The following is a 20,401-nucleotide window of genomic DNA, read 5'->3' on the forward strand; positions in this document are numbered from 1 at the left end:
GCTTTTCTCATTAAAATGTAAGTCTCAGCTGGGGTTAAAATTGTAACTCAACCTCCAATAGTTATAAGGTGCTGTGTTTTTTCTAATTGCTTCAGAAATGAATCTATGCAGCCCTGGAGTCCTAGCCTAGGGAGGGGAGAGGAGAGGGCACGCAGGAAGCCATCATTTGCCATGAGGATAACAGGGGATCCATAGGGAGGGGCAAAGCAGGCATTCTGTCTCTCTTCAGGTTCTCGGCCACACTCTCTCAGGCCTTCCGCTTGCTCCTGGAGATTTGTCTGAATAGCAGGGATTGGCAACCGCCAGGGACTAGGGAGAGACTCTTCCCAGTTCCCTGGAGGCCTCTGACCCCAGTTTTCTAAGCTCCTGCAGGAAGGAGTGTTCACAGTCAGCAGCCACCCAGAAGGAGGACCGTGTGGACACCTCTCGCCGCCCCCCGCCCCCTCAGAGAGCCTCTCCCTTCCCAGAATTGAACCTGCAACAATAGGCCAACCCAAGCGTCCTGTCTGAGGCCCCTCAGGTCTGCCCTGTTTGGGGATATTTGCATTAAACAGGGGACTCTACCCTGGGGGATACAAAGAGGAGAAATATATCACCCTGTCCTTTGCCTGGAATGGTTCACAGACCCTTGGGAGAGATTGAAAAAGTACAGTGAACCCTGTTTTCCTCCACCCCTCGCTCAGCACCCTGATTTACTCCTGGCTTTGGTTTAGCAAGATGGTAAATCCATGCACCTGCACCCCAGAATAGAGAAACTAGAAGTTCCTTTCCCCCAGCACCTCCCCCAGTGGTCCAGTGTCACAGGGGCCAGGCAGGACTAAGCTCATAAATAGATGCTTTCCCCCATTGCTGAGTCTCGCCTCCTGTCTGTTTCCTAAACTATTGAAACAGTGTTGTTGATTCTACATGTGCCTGATCGACCTCCCGATAAAATTCCTCTCCCCAACTAATCAGAGTCACTTTCTGTCACCTGCAGTCACAGAACCCTACAGGATACAGAGTTGTGCACAGATTATCAGCAGCGGGTTGGTACATGCTAAAGGTAGGACCAAATGCCACTGGGAGGGGGGAAATGTGTACTGGGGGAGGTGGGGACAGCAGGGGTGGAGATCTGGGGAGCCTGCAATTGTTTCCAATGCTGCTTCTATATGACAAGCCCAGCCAGCTCTCCCCCCTGACCTTCCTCCCCAGAACTGAGATACAACAATGACATGAACCTCATTAGACGCAGCCACACAGAAGCTGCTGCCACCTTTTCCTTCCACCTCTGAATGGGTGCCCTCAGAAAAAGGGGTAGGGTGGTGTTTACAGAAAAGCCACGCCAAGGACGGTGTGTTTGGTAGGTTTTGGCATCCTTACAAACCCAAACTTTCCACTGAACATGCCTTGGGATCATGGCAGCTTTGGGTTCTAGTCCCTGCCACCCCTACCCCCACCCCAACTTGCTGAAAAACTCCCCTTTTCAGGTGTTCCATTTTCCATTTCCCACAGGGCCCTATTTGCCCACATCTAAGTGTTTTTTCAATGTTTTTATTTATTTTTGAGACAGAGAGAGAGACGGCACAAGTGGGGGTGGGGCAGAGAGAGAGGGAGACACAGAATCCGAAGCAGGCTCCAGGCTCTGAGCTGTCAGCACAGAGCCCGATTCAGGGCTTGAACTCACAAGCTGCGAGACCGTGACCTGAGCCAAAGTCGGATACTCAACTGACTGAGCCACCCAGACGCGCCCCCTTCTGCTTTTTTTTCTTTTAAGTTTTATGCCTTCATGGGACTATGCTTGTAATATTCTGGATTAGTAATTTCCATAGAGATTCCAGCAAAATAACAAATCCAAGTGAATTAATTCTGACAAAACTCTAGCCAGAAAAAAGCGAAGAGGGCCAACTGCATGCTATAATCCTCGATCCCCAAACTCATGACTTATCTGGTGTGCCCCAGGGTCAAGGACAAGGGCAGGATAAACATGATTTCCTCCTCATGCCTGCTCCTTAATGAGGGCATTGGAAATTCAGTCTGGGAACGATCTGTTCAAGGTTTGAGCGGTTGGCTCCTAGACAAGGAGGGATCTTGGGGAAAATACTATACTGTAATTGTAACAAGAATCCCTGTTCAATAGGAGATTCGCAGAACATTAAACACTATCCACAGACAGTTTCAGATGGAGTCCCCAGTGGAAGAGAACCGTAGGGTTTTTGAATCTGAGTTTCCTCCCTGCTATACTTGAAACCTCTCCTTCCACTTGGGATATTGTGCTTAAGGTTTGGCAATGAGGTGGCATTTCCTTAAAAGGGAAAGAAAACACATATTTTTGTGGCTATGGCTCAGGTAGCTCATGTTCCCAGAGGAAACAAAAGTCTTTGAAACGAATGCTTGCCTCATTCGTTCTAAATAATGTTGATTTGTTTATGTCTTAACCTCTGGTGATTAATGAGCAAAAAGACATCTTCTGAGACTTGGAGCACACTGGATCCTTTTCAGTAGGCCACACTCGGGTAAATAAAGATGAGAAGAGAGACCCACTGTGACGCCGATGAAATATAGTGCTCTTAACCCAATTCGTCTGAAATTTGGGTGACCTTGGCTGTTCCTAGGGAAAACGTCAGTCTTTCCTGGGTATTTTTCTTTCTTTTTCTGCTTGGTAATCATGACTCGGAAATTTCAGATTACGTCTTAGGGTTTAAAAAAGTAAGTAATTATATAATTTAGCTTGGGCATTGCATAATATGATAGAATGGGGATTAGTCAGGTTCCTTGATTTGACTGGAGAAACAGTGCCAGGAGTCACTGGCTGTTGGATCTTGGGAAAGCCACTTTTTCCCTTCTAAACCTCAGTTACCTCAAGTATGGAGTGGGGTGATCATACCCACCTCACCTCCTAGGATCAAATTAAAAATGCTTTGAAAATTGCAAAGTCTGTCACAATTGTAAGCATGAGAAGGAAAAGGAGGTCAAGGTGTATTGTGCAAACTGAATCTGGCAGGGCCGTCTACACCTGAGTGCTATCTGCACCTCCGGTCTTGCTGTCCCCACAGCGATTTATCCCCCAGTGGAGACCAAATTGACATAGATCATACCATTCCCAGCTTCAAAACATTCCCCCACTGCAGCCAGAATAATGTTCAGACTCCTCTCCGAGGCCTTTGAAGCCTCGCCTGACCTGGCTCCTCTTTCCTCTCCAGGCTCAGGGCCCACCACACTGCCCTCTCACTCTCTGCTTTAGTCACACTACTTTTCCTTCAATCCTTTGGCCATGCATAGCTCCTTTCAGTCTCAGGGCCTTTGCACATGCCAGTCCTCCTTTCTTCACCTGGAAAGTCCTTTTCATCCTTTTCAGTTTACATGTTACTGCCTCCCTCTCAGGCCCACTGCCATACTGACCAGACGGTTTGTACAATACCCCACCTCAAGGGACGCCATTCACAAAGACCACAGTTGCACACCGCGCTGTGACCCTGTCCTCAGCTTTCACCACTACTCCCATTACTCCCTTGACTCACCCAGTACTTCCTTCACAGCACTGTGCACGTTTATGATCCTTTATTTGTTAAATGTCCATCTTCTCCACTAGACGGTCAGGATAGGGACTGCGACTCTCCTGTTCACCTGAGAATCTGCAGCACCTACAAAAGTGCCTGCACGTAGAAGGCACTCAGTAAATGTGCATGGACTGAGTTGCTATGAAGCACAGATGAGTACACGTCATGCTGTCTCAATCCAGCATCACTGAATAAACCTAGGCATTGAGGTTTGACAGGTATCTCCGCAGCCACCCGATGCTCACCTCCATCCCCGCGACCTGCGTTGACCTGGAAGCTAAGAAGTCCAAATATGATACAGGCCAGAGGAAGAAGGACAACGGAGCTGCTGGGAACTGAGCTCTGCCTTCTGCTGCTAAGAGACAGACACATCCCTGCCCACTAGAAGTATTTAGCTGTTCTCTCCAGAAATGGATTATCCCCAGGCAAGGTATGTGAGAGCAGAGTCAGAAGTCCTAAAGATCCGAATTTTAATCCTGTCTGATCACAGGTTGACTGGTAATTATCGACAAGGGATTGTAAAGTGTGCTATCCTTCTTCATCCTTGCTAGGATACTTTTAAATTAAACAAAGCACTTTATAAGCTCTACAGAACAGCTCCAACAACATGACGTAGCATAATTTTTACAGTCGAGCATAAACCCCCCGAGAATGCAACCGCCATGGCTTCCTCTCACTGGCTCTTACGCTGCAGCTCCTTTAGTCCTAACTTGTTGGTTAACCAATCACAAAAGACTCAGAAACAGGAGATAATGTCCACTCTGTGTTTTGCATGACATTAAAATAAATAACCCTAGCAAACTCAGCGCTGTTGTTTGGTGAACCATTATTCATTCATTGCTACTTTGAGCAAACATTTACCAAATGCCTTCTGTGCACCAGGACTATACCATGTGATGGGAAAGACGTGTCTCCTGTCTTTGAAGACCTCACCAGCTTGTGCAAGGGATAGGGGGACGGGAGGACCCAGCATGCAAGCGGAGGGGAAGTCTGTTCTAATGAAAGCATAAACAGCATTTCTTGGCAGCATGGCGTGGAGGCTGGTGAACTCTGCCTGACTAAAGAGATGATTCTCAGAGAGGCCTTCTCTTCAGGCCACTGTGAGTCAGACAGGGTGCAGGAAGGGGGCTGCGGACTGTGAGCTTGAGCTGAAAGCACAGTCCTGCTGTTGCCATCACAACGGGTTAGAGTTGGGGGCTGACTTTTTGTTGACCTCCCGATGCTCTGTGTAGCTTTGGAGAGGCTGGACGTGTCAGGAAAATATTTTAATAAGATCTCTGGAGAAAAGATGAGAGCTAAAGAAATCAACAAGATGGCTAAATGTTCCACATTAGAAAGGCACAGAAACTGGGGGCAAAGGAAAAAGACAGGAGGGACGACGAGAGCAGAAGAGGTGAGGACCAACCAATATGGCAGTGGCCAAAAACCTTCAGAAGCAGGATTGTATGACGCTGTGTCGTGAGTCATTTCTGAAGCGCCCATGTAATTCCTTTCATTTCACAAACCTCCAGTGAAGTCCCCTGCACTCAGAACTGCCTCCATGAGAAGTTTGTTTGGCAAGAGAAATGACTGAGTTGCACATTTGGGTTGAACACATTTGTGTTGAGACAGTGTCCAAGCTGACTAATTTGGTGGCAGCAAGAGGTCACAGTCTGAGGTGACCACAAGGCTGTAAGTTGGCTTGAGAAAGTAGTCAGTCCAGATCTGTAGGTTGAGGGTTGGAACAATCTCATCTAGCCCTTAAGACTCCAGCTAACACCCAGGCTTTACGCTTTTATGATCTCCTTTGATTGTGTAATAAATAGATATAATTATCCTCATCTTCCACAGGAAAAAGCCCAAGAGGGTACGCTATTTCCCTAAGTCCCAAACCTCATATTAAGAAACAAATCCAGAATTTGAACCCAAGCTGTTAGCTGCAACTTTGTTCAACTGTTTGTTTTGAAATTATTGTGGATACACAGGAAGTTGCAAAAATAGTACAGGAGAGCCCTTCACCCAGTTTCCCCAAATTGAGCCGCAATTTGACGTTCTCCCCACCACTCACTGAAACTAGGGATAAAGAACTGAACTGCAGAGGCAAGAGTTGAGTGGGGCACCTGGGTGGCTCAGTCGGTTAAGCGCCCGACTTCTGCTCAGGCTCCTGGGTTCCAGCCCCACGTCAGGCTCTGTGCTGACAGCATGGAGCCGGCTTGGGATTCTCTCTCTCCCTCTCTTTCTGCCCCTCCCCTGCTCACTCTCTCTCTCTCTCTCAAAAATAAGTAAACATTAAAAAAATAATAAAGCAAGCCTTTCAGGCTTACAGATCATCAGGCACGATGCCTCTTACTGGGAACCAGAAAGCCAGCATAAAGAATTCGGCCTAAGGAACCCCAAGCCCTGGGGCAGTGGTTGGAAACCCTGGCCATGCATTCCAATCACCTGGTGCCCTTGTAAAAAATACCAGGATGAGCACTGGGTGTTGTATGTAAGCGATGAATCATGGGAATCTCCTCCGGAAGCCCAGAGCACACTGCACGTTAGCTAACTTGACAATAAGTTATATTTTAAGAAATCAAAAAATAAATACAAATAATTAAAGATATTTTAAAAATTAAAAAAATATTTCAAAATAAAAATAAAATAAAAAATACCGGGCCTCCTTCAGCTTCAAGGTTTCTAATGTAATCAAAAAGACCCAGGACTTAGAGCCTCAGTCCGTCTCCAAGCCCCTAAAACACAGCCAAGTTTGTCATATGCAACCAGGGTCCACAAGGGCTGCAAAACTAGGTTGTAGGTATCAAGCGCCATAGCGAGCCCTCCCTGTCCCCAGACCCGCGTGTCCGGCTCCGCTCCCTCTCGGATCCCATCACCGAGGCCTGAAATACCTGTAAGAAGAGCCCGTGAATGGAGAGGTTCCCGGGGTCACCTGGCAGGGGAAATTTCTCTGTTGTGTGTACTGCAAAACCTTGTGGTCCTGCCGCCCAGAACTGTGCTTCCCTTTCCAAAATGGTAAATCAGCTCTGGGCACATCAAAGGAGATTAGCATTCCTCTGGCACTGGCTTTGTTTTCTGATACATCTAAAGGAAGCAGGTCCGGGGCTCTCCAGAACGCTTTCCCAGAAAGCTCAGTCGCCTGCTGTGTGAGGTCACCCACCGGCCGGCAATTTGCATCCATCACACCTTGTAGGGAGGTGGGGGAGGAATTGGCAGGCTTTGTTTTCCAGCACTGGAGAAACAGATTTCTTCTTAAGCTTCACACAATAAATTGTATTAAATCCTTTCAGCAGGGTTTCCATGGCTATGTGAAAGCAAAATCACACAGTAATTGTTTTAAATAATACGGCAAGGCAGGCCGGAGAGTACGTCTTAATTTTTCTCATCTGTGCAGTGTTTCTGTTTTGTATGGAGATGTTCCCGCGGCGGGGAAAGATTTCTGCATTCACTGGGAGTTGCTTGGTGAGTGTGGTGCAAGGTCAAATACAGACTGAAATAAACAGACCTACCAAATCCCTCAGCCCCTGGCTTTGGTCATGTGAGCCCTGGGGCTGTTTTGCTTATTTTAAGTGGGAATTTGGATAGCATTTATCTCTTTGCTGCTTGGTCACCCAAACCCAAACTCCCACTGAGTAAAGCCTGGCTTGTGCTTCCGATGCCTTGATGGGGAGAGAGTTGGGGGTATAGCCCAGATAAAAGGGACTCCTGACAGGATCCTCCAGTCCTGCATCAGTTTGTCCCATGGAAGCTGGGATGCTCTGCAGTAGGAGGGATACTGCTTTCCAGTAGTCTTAGCTCAGGTAGCAAAACAAGAAAGATGTCATGCATAAGAGTCAAAGTCCAAAAGTGATCGTCCTAGGTCCAAGCCCCATCAAGCAAGCTGTCGCAAGATTCCTCAAGGCTGAGATTCCATTTATTCGTCTGTAGAATGAGGGCGATGATATTTACACCAGAGGTTCTGAGTTCCAATGAGGTAATGCCTGTAAACTGTTTGTCCTGACAAAGCATTAGGGCTCAATAAATGGTATTAGTCTCTTTTATTACCACTATCATCTTTATTCTTTAGCTGTAGAAGAATCCCCCTCATCCCAAGGTAAACCTGAGGGCTGTTGTCTGCCTGGGTAATACCCAGGGTGAATTCTCCAAACACTACTGAGCCCCTTCCAGATGCCAGAGAGCTGGCTAGGTGCTGGAAAATGGGGAAAGAGGGTCTGGTTCCTGCCCTCCAGGAGCTCTCACCAACTGGTGCTGATGAACCTGACACCCAGATTGTACTTGGCCGTGGCTGATGGCCCACACTGTGTTATTACTCCAGGGAAAAGTCAGTTCCTGACTCAGGCTAGACAACCAGTTGGGTAAGGAAGGAGAGAGTTCTATACCATCACTGACAAAAATGTCATCTTGAGTCCTTCCAAATAGGGATGAAATTAAGTCCCTCAGCCAAGCCCCAAAGGGTGTCCAGGGTAGACTTCAGCCCAGGTCTTAGCCTTTGACCACAGCTGAAGTTGATGACAACCTCAATGGGTGGGAACTGGGGGAGGTGGAAGAAGGAAAAGACGGGGGTGGGGGCAGCATAGCTTCACCAAGTATGTATGAAATCACTTTGCAGACAAGCCAACATTGGAAGGAAAAGGACATTGGCTCTGATCACAGTCTGCCATTTTGAACTCTGGAAATTTATTTTAGCTTCTTATTTTTTAATGTTTTAGAGCATGGACTATATATATATATATATATATATATATATATATAATAAAATAAAATGCATGAAGAAAAAGATTCGGCCACACAGAAGTCATCTTTGGAGCCAAAACCAAGGCATAGTTGAGATGTTTTACTTTACATCCATGCCCGTGAGAGATGCTCCCTCTCTGTAGGTCCCACGGGAGGCTTGGAATAGACCCACCAGATTCCAGGAGCTGAGCTTAGAGCCAGTCGATGGCCTCCAGGAGGTCAGTGGGGGGCTTGTCCTCCAGTTCTCTGGTCTGTTTGTGGCCTCTGCCTGCAGCTCACATTTTGTCAGTCCTGAGCCTGTCCTTTTTTCCAGAACACAGCTCACACAGCTCACGCATGAACTCTGTCATGAGGTGGGGCAGATTTGATGCCAGGATTGGGGCCCTTCCTCTGCACTCCCACATCACCTCTACTGTGGGATGCATCCTCGGGTTATACTTCCTGTTTCTGGTCTGTCTCCTCCACTAGATTATGAGCCCCCAGGGAAGAGACTCTCTCTTAAGCATCATGGGTCTCCAGAGCATAGCAAAGAGTCTAGGACACAGGATTATGCAATAAGTAGTTGTTGAATGAGCGAATGCCAATATGAATAGAGGAATAATAAAACTCTGCTGAACACATCCATATGATGATGCTTTGAACATCAGTGTGAGGTTCCTTTAGATCTTTCTGTCTCAGAGACAGACTGCTTTCTGCCTTGGGCTGAGAGTCCGGTGTATGGAACAGTACCCCCAAATTTCTTCAAAATTCTTCTGTCCAGTTGAGTGGGCCTATGAGCCATAGTCTTAAAACTTTCTAAAGTTAAACAAGTATCTTATGGCCATACCTTTGAGATGATCAATACCTTCACACCGCGTCTTACTTTTCTCAACTAGAGAGGCTGGGAATGAGAAACAGCTTGACTCCTAAACTCAGCAAGTCTGCTTCTGTGCCTTTCAACTAGGGCTCATCTCTCTATACCCATACCTTATCATACCAGCCTGAAAGAAACCAGGAGGCATTTTGAACATTCTTCTTGGATGTCTCCCTAGCCAAATTTGCTATTTCATGGGTGTATTCCTGTTTTTCACATTACCACAAGCAACAGTGTACCAAATTATCCATCATAACAAAACAAGGGATGCCTTCTTCCAGCCTCCAGTAACAACTTCCTGCTTGGTCCCAAAGCCAGTGTCCCGTGATTTCAGTTTTTAGCATGGCATTACCTCTTCCAGGGACCAAATTCTGCTCTAATTATCTATGGCTGCATAGAAAGTCACCCAAAATTTAGTGGCTTCAAACCACAATTTATTAATACCCATGGCTTTATGGGTTGACTGAGCTCAGCTGGGTGGTTCTCAGTCGGAGTTTCTCATACAATTTCAGCCAGATGTCAGCTGGGATGTAATTTTCTGATGACTTGACTGTGTGGATGTTCAAGATGGCTCACCCAACAGCTGGCAGCTGATCTGTCTGTGGCCTGAAAGCTTGATTCGAGCACCTATATATAGTCTGGGTTTCTGGCAGCACGGAACCTGCTTCCAAGAGGGAACATCCTGAGAGGGAGCGTTCCAAGACCCCTAGGCAGAAACTACAACACTTATTATGACCTAACCTCAGAAATCTCAAAGCATCGGGGCACCTGGGTCGCTTGATCTGTTAAGCCTCTGACTCTTGATCTTAGCTCGAGGTCTTGATCTCAGGGTTGTGAGTTCAAGCCCTGCATTGGGCTGCACACTGGGCATTAAGCCTACTCAAAAAAAAAAAAAAAAAAAAAAAAAAATCTCAGAACATCACTTTCATTGGATTTTATCAGTTAAGCAAGACACTATGGCCAGCTCAGATTCAAAGAGAGAGAAATTGGATCTCATCTCTCAATGGAAAGAGAGTCAAAGGATTTGTGGCCATATTTAATTTGCCACAAAGTTTCTAATCACTGAGATCTGTGTCCTCTCATTACAAGTACCAGTCTATGAAAATGATGGGTCATCTCGGCATACCTGTAACTCATAACTTCTAACTGAGTAGTTATCCCTGAGATGACTCCCAAGGCTGTCTTGTTGCCCCTTATCTTAACAAAATAGATGGACCCAATTTGCCATTCTTCTGAGCTTGATATCTGCAAAACATCTGTTAACTCTGACATATCAATGCCAATATTGAAACAATGGCTCTGTCAGTCATCTATGAGGAACCCAGATCAGGAACATTGTTTCTCCAGGAATAATTGGGGTGAGCTGCTGAAGCAAAGAGGAAAATACACAGATCAAACACGTTGATAACACGCATTTAATCGCCACTCCTAAATAGCACACCGAGGTATAAGTCCGTGTCCAATTGTGCACCTTGTGGACCATCGGTTTTGATTGTTTAATAGCCATCGGCCCTGTCTCGCTCTCTTCATCCTTCAGAATGCCTATGTCATGTGGGTGACAGTGAGCAATCATTTCCCATTTCTGCTTCCTCTGCCCCTGTGTACAAGCTCAACAGGAGGGATGAGACTGTCGAGGAAGGTAAGGGGGTAAAATGCAGCAAGGGTCTCTGCAATTCTGCAAGTATATTGGGGGACAAAAGAATATATCCTATGTTGTCACACAGCCATTTAGCAGTATTGTTTCACACTGTCGAGGGGCAGTACAGCTTGGTGAGCGAGGACACAAGCCCTGCAGTCCAATGGCCTGAATTTAGTCCCTGCTCCCCTCATATCCTCAGCTGTCAATAATTATCTTTCTTCTCCTTGTAGTAGTATGCAACTGCTTGCCCACTCCCTCCTTCTGGGAAAACCCAAAGAATAAATGAGGAGTCAACAGAGCCATCCTGAGATAGGCAATCAGGGGAGGTACATCTGAGGAGGTGGCATTTAAGCTGAGCCTTGAATGACAGGAAGAACCAGTAGATTTGTAATCATCATGGCAGGTGCCTTCATTTCCAGTGGCTACTGTAACAAATGACCTTAAATGTGGGGGCTTGAGGCAACAGAAATGTATTCTCTCACAGTTCTGGAAGCCAAAAGTCCAAACTCAAGGTGGTAGGGCCATACTTTATCTAAGGGAAAATCCATCCACTGCCTCTTCCAGCTTCTGGTAGCTCCAGTGCTCCTTGGCTTGTGTGTACCTACTTCCGTCTTTACCTCTGTGGTCACATTGCCTCCTCCCGTTCTCTGTGTGTCTGTCCTGTAAGAATACAAGTGATTGCATTTGGGGCCCACCTGGGTAGTGCAGGAGATGTTTCTCCTGTCAAGATTCTTAATCACATATTTTACCATATAGAGTAATAGTCACAGGTTCCCGGGATGAGCACGTGAGCATACATTTTAGGGGCCACCTTTCAACCCACTACAGTGTGTCCAGAGAATCAAAAGAAAGTCAGGCTGGATAAGGCCTTTTCCGCTTGGCCAGAAACTTAGTCTAGCAGCAAGAAGCCACCGGAGATCTCAGGCAGGGTTTGCACTGAGGTATGATCTAGAATGATCACTCGCTACTCTGTGAAGAATGGATACACAGGTAGAGGGCAAGGAGAGTGGCACAAGAGGACCAGTTGAGAGGCTAGTGCCAACCCAAAAACCTGAGTTTGGAGCAAATCAGCCATTCTCAAAGTGAGGGCACGGGCACATAACCCATCATCAAAGCCCACAACACAATACTTCTGGCAAGAACGGTCTTTAGACAAAGTAGATTCTAATTCTCAGTGCTGCAAAGCAAAACTATGTCCTATCTCCACTTGATTTTACCTGAAACCCAAATAATTTACTTCCATTATTAACTGAAATGAGCTCATGCTTTCTCTGACACAGCATTGGGAGACTTCCTCCATTACGCTGATGACACGGCTTTGTGATCAGGGATTCAAGGTGGCCTTGAGAAGAAGCTGAAATGTTTGGGTGACTACAGTCAGAGAGAGCAATCTCACGTCAGCCACGCTGAAGTGAAAACGTGTGCAGTGAAGGGCAGGCAGGCAGGTAAGCCACGGACCGATGCCTCCCCCGCCCCACCCTCCCCCGCAGGCCTCTCCTTCCCTCCTCGCAGCCACCTCAGTCGGTCGGTCCACCAACTTACAGATGTGCTCAGAAATGGACTTTCTGCAGAGATGAGACCAAGAGTTCTCGTGACTAAAAAGAACGATGCTTTGTTAATTTTCAGGCCAGAATTGTCTCCCTCGTGCATAGGGCACAGATCTCTCAGGTCGAAACCAGGTACACATGCTTAAACCAGCCTCAGAAACAAATTTGGCTCTACTCGAAGTCACCCTTGAGACTGTCCTCTGGCCTTGCCTCACAGGGAAAGGAGAGAGAACAGACATTTACTGGAGACCCACTCTGTGAAACATACTTTCACACATGCTTGTGGCAGAGACTGCTGGCTGTTCCCAGCTGTCATTCTTCACCCCCACCTCAGTAATGAGACCTTTGATTTTTAACTGGGCTAGAGTGCCAGATGAAATATAGAACTCTGTTAAATTTGAATTCTGGATAAACAATGAAAATTTTCTTATTAAAACCATATGTCTCAGATATTGCCTAAGACACACTCATGCTAAAAAAAAAGTAGTCATTATTTATCCCAAATGCAAATTCAGTTGGGTGTCCTATATTTTGGAGGTTAAATCTGACACCGGCCTGCCCTAAGTTAATATGGCATTTATCAGGGCACCTGGGTGGCTCAGTCGGTTAAGCGTCCAACTCCGGCTCAGGTCATGATCCCACGGTCCGTGAGTTCGAGCCCTGTGTTGGGCTCTGTGCTGACAGCTCGGAGCCTGCACCTGCTTCAGATTCTGTGTCTCCCTCTCTCTCTGCCCTTCCCCTATTCATGCTCTGTCTCTCTCTGTCTCAAAAAATAAATAGACATTAAAAAAAAATTCTAAAGATGGTATTTCTCAGTTTCCCTTGACCTTAGGTAAGGCCATGTGATAAAATTCTGGCCAGAGAGATATAAATTAAAATGTTTTTTTTAAAGGAAGTGGTGTGCCCCACTCTCTTTCTTCTTCCTGCCTGCTGGCTAGAATGCAAAAGTGATGCTGGAGCTCCAGCAGCCATTTTGGACTATGAGGTTATCTGAGGAACGGGAGGCACTTGTGGTAGAGCAGCAAGCTCTAAGGAGCCCGGTCCCTGGTCTAGAACACAAGCAAGAAATAAATATCTATCTTATTTAAGCCATTGCTGTTTGTGGGTTTTTGCTACTTGCAGCTGAAACTAATAGAAACTAATGCACTATGTCATCTAATTTTCACTCAATCTTCAAAGTAAGGCATATTATCCACATTTTGGCAAATAGAATCCTGAGGCTGAGGAAAAGTTAAGTAGCTCAGCCAAGGTGGTCACATAGTGATTTTGAGCCAAGTTTTGAAACCCCAATCTATCTGCACTGTATCCTGGGCTCTTATTTTCGATACCACATTGCCTCTCTGGGTGAGAATTTTTATCAAATTCCTAAGATTTTTGAACATGATATTCAATTTGCTTCCGCATGTCTGGTATCTAAAGGATTTAGCTCCCTCCCTCATCACAGGCACAGAATATGGACATGTCTGGTATCTGTTAGTGTTATATAATGTAGACCTCCATCTTTATATCGAAGACTTGAGAGAATGGCACGAAAGGACACTTTATTTATGGATTTTCTGTAGTGTCTCTAAACAAATTTATTTGGTCTATATTTTAATAGTTCCCTGCAAAAATATCTTAACTGAGTTCTGATTCAATGTGAAGCCTTCAGCTTTTATAGAGAATCATTATTAGAGGGTCTATTTGAAGAACATTTCTATATCTTTTGAAACATATTGCATTGCTTGTGGTTCTTTGTAAAATACAATTTTCATGCAATAAATGTCATGTAGAATTTAATGCCAGGGAAAAAAGTTAAAAACATCTATTTGGGTGTGAGTCTATGTTTCGTTTTGCTTTGCTTTTCTTTCTTCCTTTCTCTCCTTCTTTCTTTCCTTCTTTCTTTCTTTCTACTTTTTTCCAAACATTGAAAGAATAAGATGTCTAACAATTACTCTAATGCTTTTAGTTTTCAGGGCCCTTGGAGCTACACCTCAGGCTCATTTACAGTCTTTCAATCGTCTAGAGACTAAAATATTTATTTGTTTTCTCTTCCTTCTTAATCTACATTTTTTTCTATTCCTCCAATATTTTTTTCTTTCTTATGTCCAATTATCCATTAGGATATATTTTTATTACTATAGACCCCCTTACATCTGCCTTCATTTACTTAACAAATGTGTGTTCACTGCTTCCCTTGCACACAGCATTTGTCCAGAAGGAGATGAGTTACAGGCTATAAATTCCTAACTGAGCCTTGGCTTGTAAGTCATGAGCACGACTTTCTTTTGAAAGGGGCTCACAAATCTCTACCAAATAATCTATTCTAGAATATAGGTGATGATGATCAGTAAACCCAGGAATTCCCCAAAATTTACATTTTTTCCCCATTTTGAAAACCAAGATACTAGCCCCACCACTGGAATCTTCTGACCGAAGACATGTGGCTGCCACAAATTTCAGGCACCATTAACGGCACCAGCCCTGGGGAAAGCTATGAAGAGACCAACGTGTTCACAGCAGCCATTCTGCTCCCTTCTTGTTCTGGGGGGGGGCTGAGGTGGAGGGGCCCTGCCCTGGGTTTCCAAGCACTGAGAACTTTGGGGCCCTCTTCTCACACCCTTCCAGCCACCAAAATCCTTCTCGAAAGATGTCACATGCATTTAGATCTCTGCAAAAGTGACCCTTTTCTCCCCCCCCCCCCCGCCCCCCCGGGACAGGGGAATCTTAGCCATTAGAGCAAATTAGGGAATGAAAGATATTATCCTCATTAAAGGAATTGTGTATGCTAATGAGCAGGGCCCCTCCCGCGAAAATGTGAAGCAAGCAAGGAAGGGAAGAAGTAAGAAATGAAGGCCTTCACGGTGTCTGAAATTGGCCCACGGAGTCAGGCATCCTCCACACCTATGTGGTGCCGCCCGAGAAAGCGCCAGCCGGTTCACGTCTCCATGGTGATGCAGCCTGGTTTGTCAAATATTACTGAGCTTTCGGAGAGTGGAAAAAATCACCACCAAGCAGACGAATTGAGTCTTTTCTTTTAGACCGGGATGTGGGATTGGAATTTTGACTGTTGACTCCCATCCCCAGAGATGGTTGACCCCAGCATCCGGGAGAGCCTGCGCTTTTCTGCCAACTTAAGCTGAAAAGAGACATCCGCGACAGTCTATATCCCTGAAGAGTGGCCCTCAGGGTCATAGAGACGCGCTTGATCTCTCCCTGAGTTCAGCGCCTCACTCCGTGCGTCCCCTCAGCCCACATTCTCTTCATGGTGACACGTCTTGATTCTGTTGCCTGCCAGCCTCTCTGGGTGGCTCAACTGCGGACACACGTCCTGGTTTATAAAGCGCTTTCACGCACTCTGTGGGGAAGCTTGATAAGCTCTGCTTGACTGTTAAGGCAACAACCTCAGGAAAATTTAGTGACTGGCTTAAGGTAAAAAACAGCAGAGTCGGGCCTACGAGGCCATAGCTTTAACTCCCACACAAGAGTTGTTTTCCATCTTCTCTGGCTGATGGTGTCCGCTAAGAGCCAAGCAGGCTGGCCTCAGGAGCCTGGCCCTGGCAGACCCTCGGCTGGCCTCGCCACACCCCTGGTGCTCTGTTCACATTCTCACGGCCTCATGGGCTGTTTCGAGGACTCCATTCCGAGGCCGCGAGTTTGTTGGTGGCAGGGACAGTGTCTGGTTCAACTCTGACTGCCCTGTGCCGAGTGTGGTCAGCGACCAATAACAGATGAGTGAACGTTCTTGGGCCAGGCCCTGGGGGCTGCCTCACCAACATGCTAACAGCACTCTGGTCCTTGTTGCAGCCTGTACAGAAAAAAAAGAAAAGAGGAAAGAAAAGAAAAAAGAAAAGAGGAAAGAAAAGAAAAACGGAAAGAAAAGAAAAGAAAAGAAAAGAAAAGAGAAAAAAACAAAAAAAGAAGAAAAGAAATCTCTTTCCTTGCAAAGTCACCTCCACTGCACCACTGCTGTATTCATTGTATAAGTGAGCGGGCTTTGGACGCTGTAGGACGGTTTAGTGGGAGAGATTTAAGGCCCTGAAATAATGCCTGTCTCATCAAGTCCACATCAGAAAATCAAACAAACCAGAATATGATCTTCTCTTCTGTTTTTGTCTTAACAGTTTTGGGATTGCCGTCAATGGAAACGGCATACTTGCAATAAAAATATTCCTGGCTGGCCAAGTGACACATCTGGTCGGTCACAACCAGGGAGAGAACGAACCCTTTCATCCCTCAGCAGCCCAAAAGAGGCATCTGGGCGGGTCTGCCCCTGGGAATGTTTGCGAAGTGTCATTTGAGCGGCTCCGGGAGAGGCGGGATGATGGATTTCATAACCGAAATCAGGAAACTCGTCCAGAACAAAGTTTGGACGGCTTTATGAAATCACGGAGAAGAGATCCTAAGTGAGGATAATTGATCTGTCCCTCCACTGCTCTGCAGGACAACGCTGAAGTTATCCTACAAAACTCGCTTTTTTTGTTCTTAATCTGCAAAATAGGAAAGTCTTAAAACCTCCCTGGACGATCCCTTTAAATACCTCACAACGTTCATGAGACGAAAAGTTTTCCTTGTCTGTAACGTAAATCCCTCTTGCTGAAATTCAGATCCACTCCCTCTTGCTTAGGGATCACCTGAGCATTTCATGCCTTGACCAATATGCGTCAACACATGAAATAAACTTAACCGCTTTTCAAAGCTCTTGTGAAGTATATCTGGTAGCACTCTTTGTTGCAAGTTCCAAATGCCCAACAAAGTAACGAAAACAATAAAGATCCTCTGACAGAGGATGCAGAGTCTAGGAACGGAGTCCCACAAACAACCAAGTAGGAGAGCAGGACGTTAGAAGCATGATCAAAGCACTGGGAGAGTGAAGCAGATGGATCTTTGGCCCCACAAACAGAGAGGGCAGAGATAAGTTGAGCTTTGGCACCTTAATAATGCCAGTAAGGACTTGAGTTCTTCTCTGTTTTCTACTCTGCTTTCCAGGGGATCAGAGCCATCTGAAAGCTATCTCCCTCGTGGTGGCAAAATAGCCACTGTGGTTCCAGGCCTTGCATCCTTAGAGTATGCCATCCCTTCCAAGCAACGATTCTGAAATTCCCCTTGATGAGGCCACCTTGGGTCATGTGCCCACACTTGAACCAGGAAATGGAATGTACTGATTGGTCCCTGGACCTGGGCATGGGGTCAGCTTCCCAGAAGTACTGGGGCTTTGTGGGGAAGAAGAAAATGCTATGAAAATCTCGGCCCTGTTAGAGAGAAAGAAGGTGGGCAGTTGGATGCTGGGTAATTGTGGGAAAACACACACACACACACACACAAATAAAAACAAAAACAAAAAAACCCCAAGATGTTTTAACCCATATGTTTTAATATGATATGATTTTCTGGACCTAAAACATCTCCTCAGACCTGTGGTTCGTCCACTTAGAGACGGATTTATAACCCCGACAGATCAGTGTTTTCCACACTTCCCTGATGATGGGAATCACCTGGGGGCGTTGTTAAGGATGCAGCCGCTCACATTCCTCCCCGGAGCTTCTAGTTGTGGGTCTGGGAGGGAGCCGGGGAATTTTTAACTCAGTTTGTTCTCCACATCATGCTTGTGAGACCACCTCACACCCACAGTCCATCCCAGCACATCATCTTCCTGACCCTACAAGCAGGGGACTACACGGGGGCTGCAAAGATCTTTAAGGTGAGGGGGATATGCTCAAGTTCTATGCATTCTTAATGCAGAATAGACTTGAGAAAGTTGCTTTCGGACCTGGGCATTGTGAGGATTGGTCAGAAGTCTCTGGGTGGTGAAGAAAACGGTCGCTAACCTTTGTTGAGCACGAACTCTGCAGAGAATGCCAAGCTGAGCGCTTTGCATGGGTGTTCTCCTGTAAGATATGCATCTCCGTCTGTAGAACATTTTCAGGCAAAGCAGAGGACATCATCTTTCTAAAACATTCTTATTAAGATGTTAAGGAGGGGCGCCTGAGTGGCTCAGTCAGCTAAGCACCTGACCCTTGATCTCACAGTTTCGTGAGTTCGAGCCCCGTGTTGGGCTCCCTGCTGACCCTGCAGAGCCCACTTAGGATTCTTTCTCTCCCTCTCTCTGTTTCTCTGGCTCTCTCAAAAGAAATAAATAAACTTAAAAAATTATTTAAGGAAAAAGAAATTAAGGAAACTTTATAATAGGTAAAAATAAAAATAGGTAAAAATTCCCACATCGGAAGTTTTATTTAGTATCTATATATTTAGTATCCATAGATTATCTAGCAGTCACTATTTTGTCATAGTTTCTGTGGTTGAAGTCACCTTAATCAGCTTTAATGTCCTGGAAGGATTGCCAGGATAGCCACACCTCTGGGAGGAAAACAGCTGGAGCTGGACAGTGGCCAGGACCCTACTGTGGCTGCCTGGATTCCTGCTTCTCTCTGTTCGCACCACCCACCCACCGCCCCCCCCCCCCGCCCCGCCCTGCACCCATGCCCGCTTTCCACACCTAACCCAGGAAGGCGCTGTCGTCCCACAGCAACCAGGTACACATCACCCCCAGCCAGTCACCTGAACCCAAAGGCTATCTATGAATCCCAGTTCCAAGTTCTAAAAGGGGGACTCTGGTCCGGTAAGCATAGTCAAGCCACTGGCATCAAGTCCAGTTAGCCGTGACGGGGAAGAAGAGGGCTCAGGTGATATAAACACGGGCCAGGAGCCAGTTTCTACTGGGAGAAGGAACATAGTTCTCAGAAAAAAAAAAAAAAAAAGAGTCATTGGAGGCTGAGAAGATGCCCCCAAATGGCTGTTGATGCAACTACTGTAAATCCCATAGCTCTTAAATGAATGTTTATTATATTCATCCTAGAGGCATCTGGAAATATTTAAAAAACTTGTGGTGCATACAGTGCTGGACACACTCACGGCTGTCCAAACTGATGCAGTAACCCCTCTGTCCTCCCGGGTCCCAGGCCAGGACGTGGGAGCCAGTGCTTTAGAGGAAGAGAAACAGGGGCACCTGGGTGGCTCAGTCGGTGAAGCATCCAACTTCAGCCCAGGTCATGATCTCACGTTCATGGGTTCGAGCCCTGTGCCAGGCTCTGTGCTGACAGCTCAGGGCTGGAGCCTGCTTCGGATTCTGTGTCTCCCTCTTTTTCTGCCCCTCCCCTGCTGGTGCTCTGTCTCTGTCTCTCAAAAATAAATAAATGCTAAAAAAAAATTTTTTTAAAGAAATATTTAGAGGAAGAGAAATAAACTGGATGATTCTTGGGAGTCCTTGACCTCTCCGGTTCGCATCCTTGGAATGAAATGGGAGGGAGTGTGTTTTGCCTGCTAGAAGCGATTAGAGAAAAAGAGACGGGACACTCCCGAGGGCCACCCTGCCCCTCCCTGGCATGCCTCAGAGCCCACCTGGCCACCGTGCCTGCGTGGCTAATTGTAACATTTCAGCCTTCGCTGCCAGCAGACTGCCCACGTCCTGGCAGCTCCAAACGGCAGGAGACTAATAAAACGAGCCCTAATGAATGGATGGCCCTGCAGTAATATTGAACTCTCGGATTTATTCTTGTTGATAATTTGAGTGGAGTAGACCAAAGGGACTCTTAGTGGTATAACTAGGAGATAAAATTCTGATGAATGAAGCATTACCTTGTTGCTTAAGGAATCGTGCATAATTAAGAGGGTTGTTGACCCTAATTGAGATGATGTTGCCAAGGTGAGCCAAATGGCAGTTCTGGACCAGAGAGAGAGTTTCATGCCCAGGGCGACTCTTCTGCAAGCAGAGGAGCTCACTTTGGTTTTGGCGAAGCTTAGAAATGAGCTTCGCTAATGGGGCTTTTTAACCTTGATACGGAGCTAGGTCTGGGAGTAGCGTGCATCAGATTCTGCCTCCCACAGGCCTCCTGGCTAAGCAGAATGCACCAAGACAGAATTAGGGGGCCCATTCAGGGGTCTGTGTATTCTAGGCCTCCATTCAGGGTCTACGGTTGTTCCGCTCGGTGCTTAGATGAAGAACTTCCAGAAAAAAGCACCAAAAAATACAGCCCTGGGGTCCAGCCCTGACTCTGCCTCTCAAGTCCCCATGGGACCTTGGGCAAGTCACTTAACCTTTATGACTCTCAGAAAGGTCATCCAGAAAATGATGGTTCCT

The 20,401-nt window shown here is 46.4% G+C and overlaps 2 protein-coding genes across 5 annotated transcripts in view; one reads left to right on the forward strand and one right to left on the reverse strand.

Annotated features, from left to right (window-relative positions):
* The window catches only part of CPQ (carboxypeptidase Q), a 548,491-nt gene that overhangs the window by 511,684 nt on the left and 16,406 nt on the right, over positions 1-20,401 (forward strand). The window contains exon 8 of one of the 2 annotated variants that reach the window (XM_060610970.3): positions 977-4,341. The exons of the other annotated variant lie outside the window; for it this stretch is intronic. Coding sequence (XP_060466953.2) covers positions 977-1,152 — 176 coding nt within the window. The 3' untranslated portion in view covers positions 1,153-4,341. Of the gene's footprint in view, positions 1-976; positions 4,342-20,401 lie in introns of those variants that run through there. 2 annotated transcript variants of the gene reach the window in all.
* TSPYL5 (TSPY like 5) overlaps positions 10,095-20,401 on the reverse strand; it is a 42,066-nt gene continuing 31,759 nt past the window's right edge. For 2 of the 3 annotated variants that reach the window (XM_060610984.3, XM_060610982.3), the window contains exon 2: positions 10,095-11,398. The gene's annotated coding sequence lies outside the window, so the exon portion shown is untranslated. Of the gene's footprint in view, positions 11,399-14,127; positions 16,073-20,401 lie in introns of those variants that run through there. The other variant, XM_060610985.3, reaches the window with a different exon arrangement.

This window comes from Panthera onca, chromosome F2 (genome assembly GCF_046562875.1).
Source record: "Panthera onca isolate mPanOnc1 chromosome F2, mPanOnc1 haplotype 2, whole genome shotgun sequence".
Classification (NCBI taxonomy): domain Eukaryota; kingdom Metazoa; phylum Chordata; class Mammalia; order Carnivora; family Felidae; genus Panthera; species Panthera onca.